At 39.7% G+C, this 20808-nt stretch overlaps 1 protein-coding gene across 1 annotated transcript in view; it reads right to left on the bottom strand.

Annotated features, from left to right (window-relative positions):
* DNAH5 (dynein axonemal heavy chain 5) overlaps positions 1 to 20808 on the bottom strand; it is a 297391-nt gene that overhangs the window by 28342 nt on the left and 248241 nt on the right. Inside the window, exons 62-69 of the mRNA XM_072807314.1 lie at positions 15996 to 16131; positions 15126 to 15442; positions 14402 to 14557; positions 13313 to 13495; positions 6325 to 6568; positions 5023 to 5137; positions 4343 to 4533; positions 1202 to 1323 (exon numbers count right to left, since the gene is read on the bottom strand). Coding sequence (XP_072663415.1) covers positions 1202 to 1323; positions 4343 to 4533; positions 5023 to 5137; positions 6325 to 6568; positions 13313 to 13495; positions 14402 to 14557; positions 15126 to 15442; positions 15996 to 16131 — 1464 coding nt within the window. The remainder of the gene's footprint in view (positions 1 to 1201; positions 1324 to 4342; positions 4534 to 5022; positions 5138 to 6324; positions 6569 to 13312; positions 13496 to 14401; positions 14558 to 15125; positions 15443 to 15995; positions 16132 to 20808) is intronic.

Here is a 20808-nt window from a genome sequence, read left to right as displayed (position 1 = left end):
AAAGGGGAAGAGAATACAGTCCATTATCCTTTGGAGCTTAAAAAAATCAAACAGAGACAAGCATTCGCATTCCATGGGCAATCATCCGCAAAACATAGAACAAACAAATAATGTCTGCAGATAATATAATCCTATGTTCTCTGGTATATCCCCTTTGATTAAAACCCTGAGTTTATTTCTTAGAGGCCTAATCAAAGGGAAAAAACAGTCCAGATCTATATTTAGAAAGTATTGTGTAGGAATAAAAAGGAATAACCTCCCTCAATCATGAAAGACTCCATGATGTGGAGGGGTTTGGGGCCTAAGAATTGCCAGAAGACAACAACTTCAGTAACAAGTTATCAGTTGGGGAAAGGTCATAAGTCATCTCACAGGGGAACACACTAGAGTGCATTAAACCCCTCAAATGAAAGTTATTTAACCCAAAAGAATGGTTTAAATGATATGGTAGAAACAATACAGATTACCAGGCATAAGCCAAAACATACAAGTAGAGATGAACATTGGGCTTCCAGTCAACGTAAACTGGGAAAGTCAAGAACCATCCTTACTGCAGGTTTTGGTCATAAAAAGTCTATAGCTTGTGACTGAATAAAGCCCCCTTGATCCCAGTGTGACTTCTCTCTGATCATCTGATTTTCAAGAATCTGTTTCCTGGTTTGTCTCAATTCAGCTCTCCAGATCCAATTTCCATTAACCCAGCACATACAAAATTCATCAAGAACTAGCTGGTTATGTCAGGACAATAACTTGTATAGATAAGGGGCCAAGTATTGGCATTCAACTTATGCCAGCCACCTGGCTAAGGTGGACAAGAGAGGAGGAAAAGGAGAACAAGTGGCAAGGAAAGGGTATCTAGCATTTAGAGGCTGGCTCTTCATATTTCTTTTCATTTAATCTCCAGAAAGAAGGCAAAACGTCTTAAATATGTCTAGTGATTTCATTAAATGTATCAGTATTCCTACTTGGGGATCTCCAATTGGTGATACTAACACATGGCACAGAGTAGCACTAGTTAAACGTGGGTGGAGTAGGCTTTATCAGAGGGTGAGTGAGCGGGAGGAAAGCCAAGCAGAGGTAATACTATGGCAAGAGTGACAACGTTAAGTACTCTTTTTCTCCTACAAATATTGTAGCTAGTGATAAATCAGGAAACTGTTCCCTGTGACACTGTCATCAGCTTATTCGAAGCACAAGTTACCTGATCAAGGACATCTGAAAACTGTTTAAGTTTGCTGAGTTCTACCAAATTGAGCCACGTCATGTCCAGGATCCATTTAGATGGTTTAGGAGGACAAGCTTTAAGGTCCAAGGAGGCACCTCCTTTAAAATTAAACATATAAAAAGTTACTAGATTTTTCTTTAATTCAAAAACAACCCATTTATATATAAAAACTATTTCTCACACTTCTAGTTATTTTACTACTTTGACATTCTTTTAAAGATTTTATTTATTATTCTGAGAAAGAGACACACACACAGAGAGAGAGAGAGAGAGAACATAGCTCACAGGCAGGGGGAGGGGCAGAGGGACAAGCAGATTCCTGGCTGAACAAGGATCCCCAGGATCCTAAGATCATGACCAGAGCCAAAGGCAGATGCTTAACTGACTGAACCACCCAGGCATCCCACCAACTTATCATTGTTTAGGCCCAGAAACATGTCACAGTAATGAACAAGCTTTAAAATTTAATAAAGGAACAGAGGATTTTAGAAAAACACATTTAAGAATCAGAAAACATAGGTGTGGGCCAAGGGAATGCTGGATTCTGTTCTAGCTCTATGTGGCCAAGGTCTTGTACAATGCAGTTCATCTGTCTGGGTCTCTGTTTCCAAATATGTACACTGGGCATACTGAAGCCTAGGTATTGTGATGATGATAAAATGACAAAAATACATAAAACACACAAAATAGGATCAAGACAATAGCAAAGGGTCACTAAATGAGCAGCTACTGTCAATATTAAGAACTGCTCAATGTTGGCACAAGCTCTTTTTAGGAGAGAATTTATCTAGAAACGTCAGCAGCATTACACGTGTTTAAAGGGTTCTCTTCTATAAACAGTGTATTATTTATAACCATTTTGAGCACACCCAAGGATTTTGTGCTGTATCACTTATTTTTTTTGTCAATCTAACCACAGCAAACATTTCCATTGGGTCATGACTCTTACCTTGCTGGTGCTGATTTACCTCAAGCTTGTATAACTCACATAACTCTCAAAGCACCATAAAATAAATGACACCTTAACATGTTATTGTTGCCCACCTCTGAAAAACTAAATGTGTAAACAATCATAATTTAAGTCAAAAAAAGAGTTAGAAAGTCTTTATAGGATGAAATATACTGTTTAATAAATACCATCTATTAAAATGTTTCAGGGAAAATATGCTCTAAGCATAATTCTTAAAAGGATGTAACCAATTCATTTGGCTACCTTTAAAATACTGTTTTGAACAGAGCAGGTCATGAACAAATAATAATACTCAAGATAATTACTGAACCAATCCCTACTTTAACTAGGCACCATGGACCTCACTAAATTACTCTTTTGCCAAATCCATCTTAGTATATATTTCCAACAAGGCAAGTATGGCCTTGAAGCAATCTCAAAAAGATTATTAACTCCCCAAATCAAAACAGATTGCTTTAATGGCAGGGAAAAGCTAAAGACCTAAGGACAATGGTATTGTGTTGAAAAATGTCAGACCAATTTCCATGGAACCTGTCCATTTTCCAACAAACTCAAAAGAATAAGATAATCACCAGAGAGTTAGGGAGAAGCTATTTATGGGAAGGAAAGGGTGTTCCTTACAACCAAAGCATTATTTATCATTTAGTAGAGGGTAAATGTGTTATGAATATCTTGCCTGCCTCCAAAGTGTACAATGGCCCACAGAGAATGATTGTAATGGGCTGGGGGCAGACATATTCTTGGATAGTATGGCACCAGATTAAATGTACTTCTGATGAATGAACAGTTGGAATAGGTAAATTCAAAATAAATTCTTGAGGTGATTGAGAGTTATGTTATTCCCTTCATTCTCTAAAGCCTTACTTTGGGAAAAAGTAAGTTTGAATTTTTACCGTAATACCTTGTAAAAATGATATGCTTTTACAATGAAAAATCTATACAAGTGATAACACAATTTTAAACTGGTCTAGCTTAAGCAGATTTAGAAAGTCATCTGGGCTCATCCCATTCCATCTTAACGATGAGCAAATTAAAAGGCCGGTATCCAAACACAAAATAACAAGTGATTTTAAAGTCCTTGCAGAAGGAGCTCACCCACTGGGTAGCTCTCAGCAACATCACCAGCAATGAGCAATCTTACAACATAACTGCCTTGCAAAGCTTCCTCTGACACTGTGTTTCATAAAGCAGCATTATAAAACTGTTGAATGCCAAAAGCCCACAAAAACCAGTCCAGGGAATCCCTGGGTGGCTTAGCGGTTGAGTGTCAGTCTTCAGCCCAGGACGTGATCCTGGGGTCCCGGGATCGAGTTCCATATCGGGGTCCCTGCATGGAGCCTACTTCTCCCTCTGCCTGTGTCTCTGCCTCTCTCTGTATGTGTCTCTCATGAATAAATAAAATCTTAAAAAAAAAAAAAAGAAAAGAAACGTATGGTAGATAAAGCCATTTAGACCTCAGCATCATTTCCACAATTACTTTAAATATTTTTTTGTCCAGACATTCAAGAATGTGACAGCAAAATTGTTTCCTAGCCTTCTCTGGGCTGTACTGTGCAGTGGCACAAGGGCCCTGCCCATGAGCAATGCTTCAATAGATACAGAATAAATATCCACAGGCTGAGCTGAGCTGCACAATCACCTGCCCATGGCTCCAGCCTGCATCCTACTAGATACCATCTCCTCTTCCTTTGACAGCCCCCCTCCGCCCATGTGTGCCCAGGGCCGGTGTCCCAGCCCCTCCAGGCCTTTGCTCACCTGTCCAACTCTCTGGGAGGCCCCCTTCATTAGATATCCCATTAGATATTCCCTTTAAAGTTTTAACTGCTCCTACTGACTCTGCACACCCTGTAACTCCCCATCCGCCTTATCCCACTCTGTTTTTCCAGGGTACCCACTAGCTTCTCAAGTACTAAATAATTTATTTATTGTTTTATTATATGCCACAAGTGCCTGCTCTGTGCCTTAGCACACAGTATGCTCTCAATAAATATTCATGCAATAAATGAACAAATAAAATATTTCACATGTCTGCAATCTTCAATGAAATGCAAGGAAACTATTACAGCCAGAGAAAAAATACTGCCTAGGTCCTTCAAGTAATTCCTACAGCTGGACCTGTGTACCACACTTTCCATTGTTATACTGACCTTTAATGAGAGTGAGAAACTCTTCATGCTTGACTTGGTTCCTCTGGATGTCGATCTTCAGGGTAAGTAGCAAGGTGAAGAGGAATTTGTGCTCCTCATACAACCCTCGGGCTGTGTACTTATAAACCTCATAAGTCATATGCTCAATGATATTAGCAATCCTCTTGCTTGTAATTGGGCTCTTGACAGATCTGGAGGAGAGAACATTTAAATTAGGCTTATCTCACTACCTTTTTCCGTTGTCCATAAAAATTGTCTTTAAAGCAGAATAGGTAACTTTGGAGGGTCAGTTCTTTCTTACACATAAGAATAAGCATCCTAAATCTAAAATAACAAGCATTGTCTCAACATAAAATAACATAACAAAATCCTCAATGTTGTCTAAATCAATTTTACCCGCAGGGTATTATCACTCACAACAATGTCTTGGGAATTTTTCTTGTTTAACAGAAATACATGAAACCAAAGGAATCAATCAATGGATGAATAGTTGGTAGAGCTGTTTCTGAGCATAAAATGACAAATCAGAATGATTTGTTAACACACTGGTAATTACACTAAACTTAGATTAAAAAAAAAAAAAAGACCCAGTAGAAAAAAGAAAAGAAGTTATAAATATAATGTCATTATTCTAGCCCACATATATAAAATTCAACTTGGCTTCCTGAGCACAGACATACCTGGCTAAGGAAAGGTCAAACAAGCCAAGAAACTGGCGGAGCGAAGTCTGATACATTTCGTTAACCAAGCGCATCTCGGTGATGAGGAAGTAGAGTATGCTGCCCCGTGTTGCCACTGAAAGAGGAAGAGCAAGGCTGCATGTGCTACGAGGGTGGAAAATAAATGACCCATGCACAGATCTGCCTATACTCTAAATGAAAACAAGTTTTATTTTTGATTTACCAATGACCATCTACCAGCCCCAGGAGTCTAGAACAAGGCTCATTATATATACTTAATTCTTATTTATAAGCTTTGTACAAGTAGTCTGCTATTTGTGTTTATCACGTGGTATTCTCCATTTGAGAACTTCCAGTATCCTTATAAATACTTTTTTACTATATTTTTTCATAAATAGAAAAGGCAATTAATGGGATAGCAGAAGCTACACCTAGCAAATTGTGTAGGCATTTTAAGGACCTCATTCTCTTCTTTTTTAAAGATTTTATTTATTTACTTGAGAGAGAGAGAAAGAGCAAGAGCAGAGGGGGGAAGCAAAGGGAGAAGCAGGCTCCCCACCAAGCAGGGAGCTGCATGTTGGGCTCAATCCCAGGACCCTGGAATCATGACCTGAGCCAAAAGCAGATGCTTAACTGACTGAGCCACCCAGATGTCCCTATGGGTCTCATTCTTAAGCTCCATGAAGAAGCTTCAACTAAGCTCGGCCTCAGGTTGGCAAAATAAGGCATGGCAAAGATGATGTTCCTGACTCTCTACCAGCAAACCATACTGTTTTGATTATTTTTCCAGAAAGAATGATACATTTCTAAAGGAAACTGAATTCTTTCAGCAGGTCCCTCTTGTAACCAATGAACAACACTGATTTGCAAATTGGTGAGTATGACTAAAGGACTCCCATGAGACCAAAGAACTACCTTCCTAATACAGATTGCCAACGGACAACTGGCTTACTGTTACCAAATGATAAAGAACTAGTGAACAGCCCACAAACACAGCTAATTCCTCAGATTTCAAAGTGGCATTCAGAAGTTCTTTAAAAATTCTCCCTGCTTTCTAATTTAAAAATAAGTTCACAGGAACATTAAAGAAATTACAACTCACATGAATTATAAGCACCCATTACACATTTACACCCTTATAAAATTTCCTCATCTCAAAGCAATGCCACAAAATGTGAATGGCCATCCCACTTTGTACAACCATTTGCATTAACATCCTTCCTTCTTTCAATTTCTCTGATTTTCAGGGTTTTTTTCTCACTTCATTTTCCTGTGACATTTATCTTTCATTACCAAACTCACCAGGTCTGTATTCCTCCCGGGCTGAGTTAATTTGAATTTCTGTCTCAGCTGAAATTTCCAGCTTCTGTGTCACCTCTTCTGCGGTCTTTTTTGTGTTACTCAGCACAACAATGAGACTCTCATCTTCCACCAGGGACCCCTGGGTACTCGTCAGCCTGTAAAGCAAATTATCTTCCAGCTCTTTCATCCTTCTTTTGTTTGCAGTTACATCTTCCATGAGATGAGTTCTCTCTTTCTCCAATTCCTGTTAATTTGCATAAATATATTTTCTTCCTTAATTAACAACTATTGTTTGGCCATTCCTTAAAAAGTTAACCTATAGGGCTGCTCTCAAGCTACTGCATTATAGTTATCATACTTGGTGGCAGGAAATACATCAAAATAAGAAGAGGAGAATTAATGGATGGAAGAAGAACATGAATTTTGCTAAAAATCCTACCAATATCCCCTCCAGCATCTATTTCTTTCTTAAAGTGAAATCATTTTAGGTGACTTTTGTGATATATTTAAGCTTGTTTTGAAGGAGAAATATATTTGAAAGGATAGTAAAATACATTTGAAGATACATATAGATCTTTCAGATTAAATACATTTTTTGTTTAGTTTCTTGTTTATAAGACCTCTGTTCTTGTTTGAATGTGATTATTTTCAACTTGCTAGTTGAAATAGTATCCAATTCTCTGAAAAGCAAGTGTTCGAAAAATTAGGCAAACAGCCTGCACAGCTGTGGCAGGTACATTTAAATTAGAAACTCTTCTTGGCCTGAAAGGTGCTGTTCTCTCCATGAGAAGTGAAGTTCTAGGTCTTTCCTGAAGGATCTTTATAGATAGCTGGGGAAAGAATGGTTTTGGAAGATTATTATCCTTACTGGCTACTTCTTCCTCATAGTAGTTTGGAGAGGGAGAGTCCATGGTACAGAAGGAGAAAAAGATGGGATTGGTGAGGGTGGGGAAGGAAGAATGGCCATGACCCAGAACAAGCCAAAGGCAGCCCGAAACCCAGAGGCTAAGACCACAGAGGCAATGCTTCTGGCTCCAACTCAAACTGTTATGTGAAAGTCAAATCATTTCATGAGCAGCTATAATTTTGAAGCTAGCAAAAGAATCAAAACTGGAAAGGATAGTGAGTTAGACAGTATTTAAATATTTGGAAAGAAGGATATGCATTCATGAGTTTGCTTGAAAAGCTTTTTAAATCAAGGTACCTATGCATAGCTGCATTAATGAATGATACACACTTTGGTATAAACACAATATGGGGAAACTAGGGTTAAATGCAGCTGACTTGAGCACAAAACCACAGGAATATGTTATATATGATTCTATGAGCCTCAGTTTCCTTACCTGTGAGGTGGATATAAAAACAGCTTGGAGAGTGATTTTCAGGACATAACTAGTAAAGCAGCTACAACAGTAAGTGAATCATGATAGCTGTTCAAAACATGCCTGTCCCCTCTTGTCCCCTCCCTTGATTCATTCCAAGCATGGATTTTTCAGAAGCACTACATTGCTTATTTGGAAAATAAGCAGTTTGAAAAATAAAATTATAGGTTGGCAGAAAATAAATCATACTTTAGAATTTCACATATCATTACAAAAGTGTAATAAAGTGGCTGCAAAGGGATAAAAGAGGAGAACTTTCTAATCTTGCACTTAGGCTAAGGATGCATGCTTTCATGCCTGAGGGGACGATCCTGTGGCCGTCAAATCCAAAAACTGCACCCAGTCTTATGGATTCTTCCAGCACAAAAGTTTTTCCTCCATCCATATCTTCCAAACCTATAGCTACTGCCCTGATTTAGGCTTTAGTTATTCTTCATGGACTCCCCGCTGCCATCACCCCCTTTCCTGCTCTTAGGCATTCAGGGATCTCTCTCAGTTGTTTTGAAAGGTCTGAAATTCTCAACGTAGTTTGCAAGACTTATTACAACCTACATTTCCAACCCCATCTCCACTTGAGAACTATAGAATCAGTACTAAAATCATGCTCCCATGGTGCTTATGAAAACCGTTATTCACAAAATAAACAGTTAACACAATGTATACAAAGGGGCAAATTAACCAATTCCTGATTTTTAAAATGGCAAGTAAAAGCCTGAACATCAAAAAAAAAAAAAAATGCTTGAACATCACTGAGATAGTTTTGGTCAATTTAATATCATTGTTAACACTAATACATTTATTTGTCAATCAAAGTAACTGCCTATATTCCTAAAGGATTAAAATGAGGCTACGAAGCATATTTTCCCCAAAGTTTGAGGTTGATAAAATAATATCCCCTAAAATAAACAGTACAATTCAGAGTAATTTGAAATTATGAAAGCAATCTGCATACTAAATAGTAGGTAAATGACCAAACACTACAATGGGATAAGAATTATGGAAAAAATTATGGAAAAAAGTTATTCCTGAAGGAAAATAGAACTATCATTTGCTTTTCTTTTTTTATCCTTTTGTAAAGAATTTATTTACTTGAGAGAGAGGACATGAGGAGGGGGAGTGGCAGAGGGAGAGCTGAGCAGGGAGCCCGACATGGGGCTCAATCCCAAGACCCCAGTACCATTACCTGAGCCAAAGGCAGACACTTAACCAACTAAGCCACTCAAGTACCCCCGCTACTTGCTTTTCATTCAGGATTTTTAAATGGAAAACATATTTTGGAATAATTTTAGGTGTATGTTCATTTGTATGGCTGATTTAAATGTGGTTCTGTTGAACTATGGCTTTAGGTCCCCCAATATATAAGAAATAATAATAAGGAGCAAAATTAATCAAAATCATTTTGTCTATAAGCAATTTTCCCATCAAAGGGATTAACTCAACACACATACACCACACACACACAGGTAAACATTTGTCCCATGTACTCAATTTACTAAGGCTGCCATGTAAATGTTTTACATGAACTGCAATAATATGAAGAGTATCACCAAAGTGAGTAAGAAAGTACAATAGTGATTCAGGACAATTTCAGGGAACATAGTATTTATTAATTAAATGATCAAAAATTAAGTGATTCCACAAAGATACAAAAGACAACTAAAATTATCTGTGTACCTAAAATGAAACCATGGTTTTGAAATCAGTAAGAGGGAACAGATGACAGACAGCCTTTCAGAGTTCTCATTTCTAAAGGATCACCCAGGCTTTCCTTCCCAAATGTTCCTTCTCTTCTGTACCTTACATTGGTAATTAAAATAGAAAGATTAAACAAGAGAATTCAGATTTATTGTTTCTCTGTACTAGTGAGCTGGTGACAATGACATCTATTTAAAGGTCTTCATTAAACTATTTCTCCTGTCAGTTCCACTGAGTTTGGGTGCTTCCACTTCCAAAGGAAATCACATACCTGTTGGCTCATCTGGGATTTTGTTTTTTGTTTTTTTCAAGATTTTATTTATTTATTTACTGATGAAAGACACACAGAGTCAGAGACACAGACAGAGAGAGAAACAGGCCCCCTGCAGGGAGCCTGATGCCGGACTCTATCCCAGGATCCTAGGATCACTACCTGAGCCAAAGGCAGACGCTCAACCACTGAGCCACCCAAGTGGCGCCCTCGCCTGGGATTTTGAACAAGGTGACCCCTAAGGCCTTGTATTGTGTGGCCAGTAGAATCTGCTAACCTCTATTAGTATTTTTTTCCTAATAGTATATAACTCACTTGAGTTTCTGTCTTGTTCTCTGGGATCAAGGTAAGAGTGAACCTAAGAAATTTGTTTTTTTAAAAGGATAGTTACAGATCTACTGGTTTACTGTCAAGATAGTGTTGATACCTCAACTTCTGTGACAACAGCAGGCTGCCTACAGCTACTCACAGGAACATCAGGTTAACGATTGAATAGGGCCTTCATATCACCTTGAACAGCTCACACATTTAAAATGACTGCTTTGATGGAATCTTGTCTCACATTTAGATCTTTCATCCATTTTGAGTTTATCTTTGTGTATGGTGTAAGAGAATGGTCCAGTTTCATTCTTCTGCATGCAGATGTCCAATTTTCCCAGCACCATTTGTTGAAGAGACTGTCTTTCTTCCAGTGGAGAGTCTTTCCTGCTTTGTCGAATATTAGTTGACTAAAGTTGAGAGTCCACTTCTGGATTCTCTATTCTGTTCCACTGATCTATGTGTCTGTTTTTGTGCCAGTACCACACTGTCTTGATGACCACAGCTTTGTAGTACAACCTGAAATCTGGCATTGTGATGTCACCAGATATGGTTTTCTTTTTTAATATTCCCCTGGCTAATCAGGGTCTTTTCTGATTCCACACAAATCTTAAGATGATTTGCTCCACCTCTCTGAAGAAAGTCCATGGTATTTTGATAGGGATTGCATTAAATGTGTAAACTGCCCTGGGTAACATTGACATTTTCACAATATTAATTTTTCCAATCCATGAGCATAGAATATTTTTCCATCTCTTTGCATCTTCCTCAATTTCTTTCAGAAGTGTTCTGTACTTATTAGGGTATAGATCCTTTACCTCTTTGGTTAGGTTTATTCCTAGGTATCTTATGCTTTTGGGTGCAATTGTAAATGGGATTGACTCCTTAATTTCTCTTTCTTCAGTCTCATTGTTAGTGTATAGAAAAGCCGCTGGCTTCTGGGCATTGATTTTGTATCCTACCACACTGCCGAATTGCTGTATGAGTTCTAGCCATCTTGGACTTGGCCACAGCAACTTCTTGCAAGATACATCAATGAAGGCAAGAGAAACAAAAGCAAAAATGAACTATTGGGACTTCATCAAGATAAGAAGCTTCTGCACAGCAAAAGAAACAGTTAACAAAACTAAAAGACAACCTACAGAACGGGAGAAGATATTTGCAAATGACTTATCAGATAAAGGGCTAGTATCCAAGATCAATAAAGAACTTATGAAACTCAACAGCAAAGACACAACCAATCCAATCATGAAATGGGCAAAAGACATGAACAGAAATCTCACAGAGGAAGACATAGGCATGGCTAACAAGCACATGAGAAAATGCTATGCATCATTGGCCATCAGGGAAATACAAATCCAAATCACAATGAGATACCACCTCACACCAGTGAGAATGATGAAAATTAACAAGACAGGAAACAACAAATGTTGGAGAGGATGTGGAGAAAGAGAAACCCTCTTGCACTGTTGGTGGGAATGTGAACTGGTGCAGCCACTCTGGAAAACTGTGTGGAGGTTCCTCAAAGAGTTCAAAATAGATCTGCCCTACGACCCAGCAACTGCACTGCTGGGGATTTACCTCAAAGATACAGATGCAATGAAACGCCGGGACACCTGCACCCCAATGTTCACAGCAGCAATGTCCACAATAGCCAAACTGTGGAAGGAGCCTCGGTGTCCAACGAAAGATGAATGGATAAAGAAGATGTGGTTTATGTATACAGTGGAATATTACTCAGCCATTAGAAACGACAAATACCCACCATTTGCTTCAACGTGGATGGAACTAGAGGGTATTATGCTGAGTGAAATAAGTCAATCAGAGAAGGACAAACATTATATGGTCTCATTCATTTGGGGAATATAAAAAATAGTGAAAGGGAATAAAGGGGAAAGGAGAAAAAATGAGTGGGAAATATCAGAAAGGGAGACAGAACATGAAAGACTCCTAACTCTGGGAAATGAACAAGGGTTAGCGGGAGGTTGGTGGGGGGTTGGGGTGACTGGGTGACGGGCACTGAGGGGGGCACTTGACGGGATGAGCACGGGGTGATATGCTATATGTTGGCAAATTGAACTCCAATACGAAGAAATTTCTAAATAAATAAATAAATAAATAAATAAATAAATAAATAAATAAATAAAACTACTGCTTTGGAGCACACAGAAAAGTATAAAATCCATTATAAATCTGCCTTCCCTGCATTCTTATGCTCTGAGGTTTCTATTCATTTTTGAAAGCAAACAAACCTGAGAGTCCAGCAGGCTGTACAGCTAAGCACTCGTGAGACCAGACCTCATGTGTTAACAAGGCTCCTCACTGCCCATATCTCCAAGACACGGGACAGCTGGTCAATTTATGGATTCAAAGAAGAATGGCCTTTCCCTGGCATCATAAGTTACTATTCCGAGCCACATCTCTCAAGGAGAATTGACAGCCCAGTCAAGATTTAATTCATCCTGACTGTAGAGGCTCACCCTTTGTTTCAGCTCCATGTGTAAGGGAATTAGATGTTTTCCAATACTAACTTCTTACTGTTGGGGTCCTTCCTGCTTCCAATACCCATCCTTGGTTCAATAACATTTTATATTGATGTAGTCTATATAATAATCACCTAAGAAGAGATCAGAGTCAGAAAGACTATATTATCCCAGAAGTCAAAGGAACACTTTTTTTTTTTCAATCTGTAGGCTCTTTTCAAATGGGTTACTTAACTTCCAGAAAGTATCAGAGATTAACTTAGACCCACTTGTCACACCCAGGCTAAGATGATTCAGCAATGTGAGAAAAGTTCGGACTATGGTGGAAAGATGAGATACTACAAGAGAAAAGGCTGCTAACAGGAAATAAACAATGAAAATCCATCAAAATTAAAGCCAACAGCTCATTTCTTGCATGAGACCTTGCGTTAGAGGAAAGAAAATACAGATTACATGTTGTATAATAATGTGGTTCAGGGTAAGAGGACCCTCTAATATCATAAGAGTGTGATGGTCATGTTCCTATGGCCATACTTTTTCTAAGAATTATCTACCATGAGCCTGGAATGGATTCTGATCATGAGGCAACAGTTAAGGAATAATTTTCTCAAGACACACAAGGTACTTTTCCAGAGAGTAAGAAGAAGCCCTACCTGGGATCCATATTGGCTTTTCAAGGCTGTTCAGTCTTTTCAAAGGGGCTTAAAGTGCTCCTCACTTCATCTTACACTTCCGTTTAAAGAGGGACTTCAATTCTATTACAACTTTTATCATATTATTTTCATCAATGAAAGAATTGCAACACAATGCAGAAAAGGAGGTAGTCACACTTCACTTACATTTTTCTCTGTGAGGATGACTCTCCCCAGTAACTGATCTTCCAGACCTTTCATGGTGACAGTGAAGTCAATGATAGAGGTCCGAGCACTTATTTCAGGTGTATAAACTGGATTGGGCAGCTTCGTGGTGATGTAGAGTCTGAAGCCATCCATCACATCTACTTCCTTATCACCGACTTTCACCTTTATTATGAAAATAATGTTAAAAGTAATAAAACAAAAAACAAAACAAAACAAAAAAAAACAAAATAAAAGTAATAAAACAACATACACCCTACTGTGTCCTTTGCACAGGATCAAGCATTGCTTTAAGTAATTATATAACTGGAGATCTTTGTATAACTGAAAAAGAAGTGGTCATCAGGTGTTCAAATGGCTTCAAAACCACTAGGATGAAAGGAAGGGAGATGGGTAGGAAGGAAGAGAGGGAAGAAGTTCAATGTATGCCACTATATACCACAAATGTAGAATTTAACACCAAAATTGGTGCAATCATACCACAGAAGTGAGATGGATTACCCAACCAAAATTTGGTGCAGAGGTCAAGACTGATGGCATCACACATGCACCAAAAGGGTATGAAAAGGCTTATTATTCACATAATGAGATTTCTTTTGAGATTAAAGTAGGCCTCTGACCAGGTCCCAAAAATTGACTGAGACAATAGGGAAAAGCAGCTATTTTAGGGTTTTATAGTGATGAGGGCTAAGATAAAGATTTCCACACAGGGCATGAACAGAGGATTGTGTGGTTTGAATATCCCACCAATGCCAAAAGAGAGAGATCCAGGTTTTCTTATCAGCTTGCCCAGATTTGGGACAGAAGAGGGGAGGATCATGATGGGTTTTGAAAGATGTCCACAGTAAATCATCAAAATGGAGTCAGACTCCATCACACAAGAGAAGTAGATATTTCTAAAAGGTCTGCTCTTGAAAACTTTAATCCCAACTCAGGAAGTAGAGAAGAGAAAAACAAATGCCTCTTGCCACTGACTCGAATTTCAGTTGCTGCCTAGTGAGAAAATCTCATCTATGTGACATTTATCTGGCCTGGTGGTTCTGCACATTATTATCAATAGGTTTAACCTACCTTAAAGGTAGACCCAGTCTTAATGAAGTTCCTCTCCAAAACATTATCCAGTGCTGGATCTAGTTCCTCCCCAACATCTTCAATAAGTAAGGGCCTTCCAAGAGAAAGACTGTCCTCCAGGTGGTTTCTGAAATACTTGTGATTTAGAGATGTGATCTAGAAACAAGATCCAAAGGTTGCTGTTGACAATATCATGATGCAATGCACAGAGATAACAACATTAAATGGTGCCTGAGCATTCTGTCACAGGACACAAATACGGAGATCTTTAGAGACCTTTATTTAAAACCCATACTTGGTGAGATTGTGCAGAAAGCTTAAACTGTTTCCATCCTTTTCCTTAGCTGACTATTATTCCCCAGGGCAACTTATCTTCTCATCACCACCACTTTTGCGATAAATAATAATGGAATAACCATGAAGTGTCCTTGTAAAGGGCTATACACTTACTGTCATACAACTTGACCCTGCTCTGTTCATCAAGAAGGGATTTAGGCTCTAACAGAGGAAAATCTGAAACCTTCAAAAGACAGCATTAGTAGAGATCCATATGAACGTAAATGCAATTTTTAGAAAAGATTTTAATATTAGAATTTAGGATTTCATCTATTACTGCTCTAAGATTACAATCTCTATAATTTTCAAATATTTCTTTATTCTTGGACTCTTGTTCATCTGGGGCAATAAAACTTGACCAGTAGCATAATGTTCAAACACAAATTACCTGCAGTTCATTCTGGCTTTCTTTATTTTTAATCCAGATCTTCCCTTGAGTCTGTGGATCAATTAACAAAGGAAAGCGAGATGCCTTTGTAACAATAATTCCATTCTGAATGGACAGGTCATCATTTGGCAGACCTTGGAGGTTCCATTCACTAATAGTGGGAGCATCAATCAACATCTCATTGAGATTTAGATTGTTTCCAAATGGGATTTCCCTGACTTTCATTTCCTTCTGCCAGTCATATAGCATCAGGTTGCGAAACTCTTGGTTAAATGGACCAGAATAAGATAGAAAAGCTGTAGCCAACAATACATCCCCTAAAACAGAAAACAAACACCACTGAAATACTTTATAATCAGCCTTGTAATTGTGCAGAATATTAAGCATTTTTTAAAGGCAACCACTCTTTTAAACTAATTTCCAAAAACCAAACTGCAACTACATGTTGCTGTGTCTTGGTGAAAAAATAGCAGTCCATTGTTAAATAGGGTCCAAATGGTCCACCAAGTAATACCTGCTAGTAGTCAACCACTAGGTTATTTTGACTCTGGTTGGATGTGAGAGTATAACATTGAACTTAAGAGATGCAAAACCTAAGAAGACAGAGCTTCCATTTCCAGTGATGTTGATCAACATAACCATTCTCTAATAGGAGAATTCAAAAGTGACCTGATAGCTCATTAATATATCTAATAAGGGCTACATAGACGCCAGACCAATATTTATCCATCTGAAATATCTTGACACACACACACACACAAAGGAATTTGAAGGACTAGAGAGTTGGTTTGTATTCTAATAAAAGTTTCAGTTTGCTAAATTCCCTAACATTGTCAACACACAATCTGACTAATAAAGGTACCTACACACCTACAAGTCTTTTTATTTGTGCGGCAAACTCTTTACTTTGTTCTGTCCATCTTTCTTTCTCTCCTGCCAAGCCACCGATCAGTGTGGAGGCGGTCTGCATCTTCCGTCTGCACCGCTCCGCATCTTCAAGCAAGGTCTAAAAAAGGGCCAAAATCAAAAGAAAACTTCTGTTCAGAAAAATACAGCCTCCAGCTGAAGAATATAATTTTAAACCATTATATATTATCTGCCCTTCTGAGACCTAGGAGCCATTTATCTCACAGGAAGCCTAAGATTTAATTTCTGTGTGCCTGTGTCAAAGCCCATCTCTTAAACCTTCATGTGGGGTCCTGAGCCAACAGGTCACACTCTCCCCAGGTGTTAATAATTAAGAGATAATAGAAATCTGCATTTATGACTTTCCTATAAGGAAAAATAGAAATAAAATACAAACATATTACTAATATACACAGAAAAAGTAATACAATACATATCCTTACTTGAAAATCATGATTCAGGAGGGGCAAGACGGCAGAAGAGTAGGGTCCCCAAGTCACCTGTCCCCACCAAATTACCTAGATAACCGTCAAATCGCCCTGAAAATCTATGAATTCGGCCTGAGATTTAAAGAGAGACCAGCTGGAATGCTACAGTGAGAAGAGTTTGAGCTTCTATCAAGGTAGGAAGACGGGGAAAAAGAAATAAAGAAACAAAAGGCCTCCAAGGGGGAGGGGCCCCGTGAGGAGCCGGGCTGAGGCCGGGGCGAGTGTCCCCAGGACAGGAGAGCCCCGTCCCGGAGGAGCAGAAGCTGCACCGACCTTCCCGGGCGGAAAGGGGCTCGCGGGGCGTTGGAGCAGGACCCCAGGAGGGCAGGGATGCCCTCGGGCTCCCAGGGACACTAACAGACACCTGCGCCCCGGGAGAGTGCGCCGAGCTCCCTAAGGGCTGCAGCGCGGGCGGCGGGACCCGGAGCAGCTCGGAGGGGGGAGGGCGGAGGAAGAGGCTCCGCGGAGGGGGCTGCGGGGGTGGGGGAGCAGCTCGGGGGGCTCCGCGGAGGGGGCTGCGGGGCGGGAGCAGCTCGGGGGGGCTCAGGCAGAGGAAGAGGCTCCGCGGAGGGGGCTGGGGGGGGAGCAGCTCGGGGGGGCTCGGGTGCTGGCTCCACGGAGGGGGCTGCGGGGCGGGAGCGAATCGAACAGTGCAGGCTCCGGAGCACAGGGCGCCTGGACACAGCCCAGGATCCGGCCTCCCCCGGGACAGGCAGAGGCCGGGAGGACCCAGGACAGCGAGGACGCTCCTGCCCCGAGCTGAGCAGATCAGCTGCCCCGCCCCGGAGCCTCCAGGCCCTGCAGACGGAGAGCTCTGGAGCTACTGCAGGAGCTGACTCCAGGGCTGCAGAGCTGGCCCCGCCACTGCGGTTGTTCCTCCTGGGGACTCACGGGGTAAACAGCCCCCACTGAGCCCGGCACCAGGCAGGGGCAGAGCAGCTCCCCCAAGCGCTAACACCTGAGAATCAGCACAACAGGCCCCTCCCCCAGAACACCAGCTAGATGACAAGTTCCAGGGAAAGTCAAGGGACTTACAGTATACAGAATCAGAAGATACTCCCCTGTGTTGTTTTTTTGGTTGTTTTTGTTGTTGTTTTTTGTTTTGTTTTTTTTTTGTTTTGTTTTTTTGTTTTTTGCTTTTTGATTTGTTTGCTTTCCCCACCTTTTTTTCCCTTTCTTTCTTTTTCTTTTTTTTTCTTTTTTCTTCCTTTTTTCTTTTTTCTATTTCTCTTTTCTTTCCTTCTTTCTCTCCTCTCTTTTTCTCCTTTTCCCAATACAACTTGTTTTTGGCCACTCAGCACTGAGCAAAATGACTATAAGGAAAACTTCACCTCAAAAGAAAGAATCAGAAACAGTCCTCTCTCCCACAGAGTTACAAAATCTGGATTACAATTCAATGTCAGAAAGCCAATTCAGAAGCACTATTATACAACTACTGGTGGCTCTAGAAAAAAGCATAAAGGACTCAAGAGACTTCATGACTGCAGAATTTAGATCTAATCAGGCAGAAATTAAAAATCAATTGAATGAGGGAACCCTAAGTGGCGCAGCGGTTTAGCGCCTGCCTTTGGACCAGGGCGCGATCCTGGTGACCCATGATCGAATCCCACATCGGGCTCCCCGTGCATGGAGCCTGCTTCTCCATCTGCCTATGTCTCTGCCTCTCTCTCTCTCTCTTTGTGTGACTATCATAAATAAATAAAAAAAATAAATAAAAAAAATCAATCGAATGAGATGCAATCCAAACTAGAAGTCCTAATGACTAGGGTTAACGAGGTGGAAGAACGAGTGAGTGACATAGAAGACAAGTTGATGGCAAAGAGGAAAACTGAGGAAAAAAGAGACAAACAATTAGAAGACCATGAAGATAGATTAAGGGAAATAAACAACAGCCTGAGGAAGAAAAACCTACATTTAATTGCGGTTCCCGAGGGCACTAAAAGGGACAGAGGTCCAGAATATGTACTTGAACAAATCATAGCTGCAAACTTTCCTAATCTGGGATGGGAAACAGGCATTCAGATCCAGGAAATAGAGAAATCTGCCCCTAAAATCAATAAAAACCGTTCAACACCTCAACATTTAATAGTTAAGCTTGCAAATTCCAAAGATAAAGAGAAGATCCTTAAAGCAGAAAGAGATAAGAAATCCCTGACTCTTATGGGGAGGAGTATTAGGGTAACAGCAGACCTCTCCACAGAGACCTGGCAGGCCAGAAAGGGCTGGCAGGATATATTCAAGGTCCTAAATGAGAAGAACATGCAATCAAGAATACTTTATCCAGCAAGGCTCTCATTCAGAATGGAAGGAGAGATAAAGAGCTTCCAAGACAGGCAGGAACTGAAAGAATATGTGACCTCCAAACCAGATCTGCAAGAAATTTTAAGGGGGACTCTTAAAATTCCCCTTTAAGAAGAAGTCCAGTGGAACAATCCACAAACAAGGACTGAATAGATATCATCATGCCACTAAACTCATATCTTTCAATAGTAACTCTGAACGTGAACTGGCTTAATGACCCCATCAAAAGGCGTAGGGTTTCAGACTTGGATAAAAAAGCAGGACCCACCTATTTGCTGTCTGCAAGAGACTCATTTTAGACAGAAGGACACCTACAGCCTGAAAATAAAAGGTTGGAAAACCATTTACCATTCAAATTGTCCTCAAAAGAAAGCAGGGGTAGCCATCCTTATATCAGATAAACTAAAATTTACCCGAAGACTGTAGTGAGAGATGAAGAGGGACACTATATCATACTTAAAGGATCTATCCAACAAGAGGACTTAACAATCCTCAATATATATGCCCCGAATGTGGGAGCTGCCAAATATATCAATTAATAACCAAAGTGAAGAAATACTGAGATAATAATACACTTATACTTGGTGACTTCAAACTAACTCTTTCTATCCTCGATCGGTCTTCTAAGCACAACATCTCCAAAGAAACGAGAGCTTTAAATGATACACTGGACCAGATGGATTTCACAGATATCTACAGAATTTACATTCAAACTCAACTGAATACACATTTTTCTCAAGTGCACATGGAACTTTCTCCAGAATAGACCATATACTGGGTCACAAATCAGGTCTGAACCAATACCAAAAGACTGGGATCGTCCCCTGCATATTCTCAGACCATAATGCCTTGAAATTAGAACTAAATCACAACAAGAAGTTTGGAAGGACCTCAAACATGTGGAGGTTATGGACCATGCTTCTAAAAGATGAATGGGTCAACCAGGAAATTAGAGAAGAATTAAAAAGATTCATGGAAACTAATAAGAATGAAGATACAACCGTTCAAAATCTTTGGGATGCAGCAAAAGCAGTCCTAAGATGGAAATACATCGCAATACAAGCATCCATTCAAAAACTGGAAAGAACTCAAATACAAAAGCTAACCTTACACATAAAGGAGCTAGAGAAAAAACAGCAAATAGATCCTACACCCTGCAGAAGAAGAGAGTTAATAAAGAATCGAGCAGAACTCAACAAAATCGAGACCAGAAGAACTCTGGAACAGATCAACAAAACCAGGAGTTAATTCTTTGAAAGAATTAATAAGATAGATAAACCATTAGCCACCCTTATTAAAAAGAAGAGAGAGAAGACTCAAATTAATAAAATCATGAATGAGAAAGGAGAGATCCCTACCAATACCAAGGAAATACAAACGATTTTAAAAACATATTATGAGCAGCTATACGCCAATAAATTAGGCAATCTAGAAAAAATGGACGCATTCCTGGAAAGCCACAAACTACCAAAACCAGAACTGAAAGAAATAGAAAACCTGAACAGGCCAATAACCAGGGAGGAAATCGAAGCAGTCATCCAAAACTTCCCAAGACACAAGAGTCCAGGGCCAGATGGCTTCCCAGGGGAATTCTATCAAACGTTTAAAGAAGAAACCATACCTATTCTCCTAAAGCTTGTTTGGAAAGATAGAAAGAGATGGAGTACTTCCAAATTCGTTCTATGAGGCCAGCATCACCTTAATTCCAAAACCAGACAAAGACCCAACCAAAAAGGAGAATTATAGACCAATATCCCTGATGAACATGGATGCAAAAATTCTCAACAAGATACTGGCCAATAGGATCCAACAATACATTAAGAAAATTATTCATCATGACCAAGTAGGATTTATCCCCGGGACACAAGGCTGGTTCAACACCCGTAAAACAATCAATGTGATTCATCATATCAGCAAGAGAAAAACCAAGAACCATATGATCCTCTCATTAATGCAGAGAAAGCATTTGACAAAATACAGCATCCATT

Source organism: Canis lupus, chromosome 31, assembly GCF_048164855.1.
Source record: "Canis lupus baileyi chromosome 31, mCanLup2.hap1, whole genome shotgun sequence".
Taxonomy (NCBI): domain Eukaryota; kingdom Metazoa; phylum Chordata; class Mammalia; order Carnivora; family Canidae; genus Canis; species Canis lupus.
Note: the sequence above shows the minus strand (reverse complement) of the source record. Positions and strands in the feature narration are given on the sequence as shown.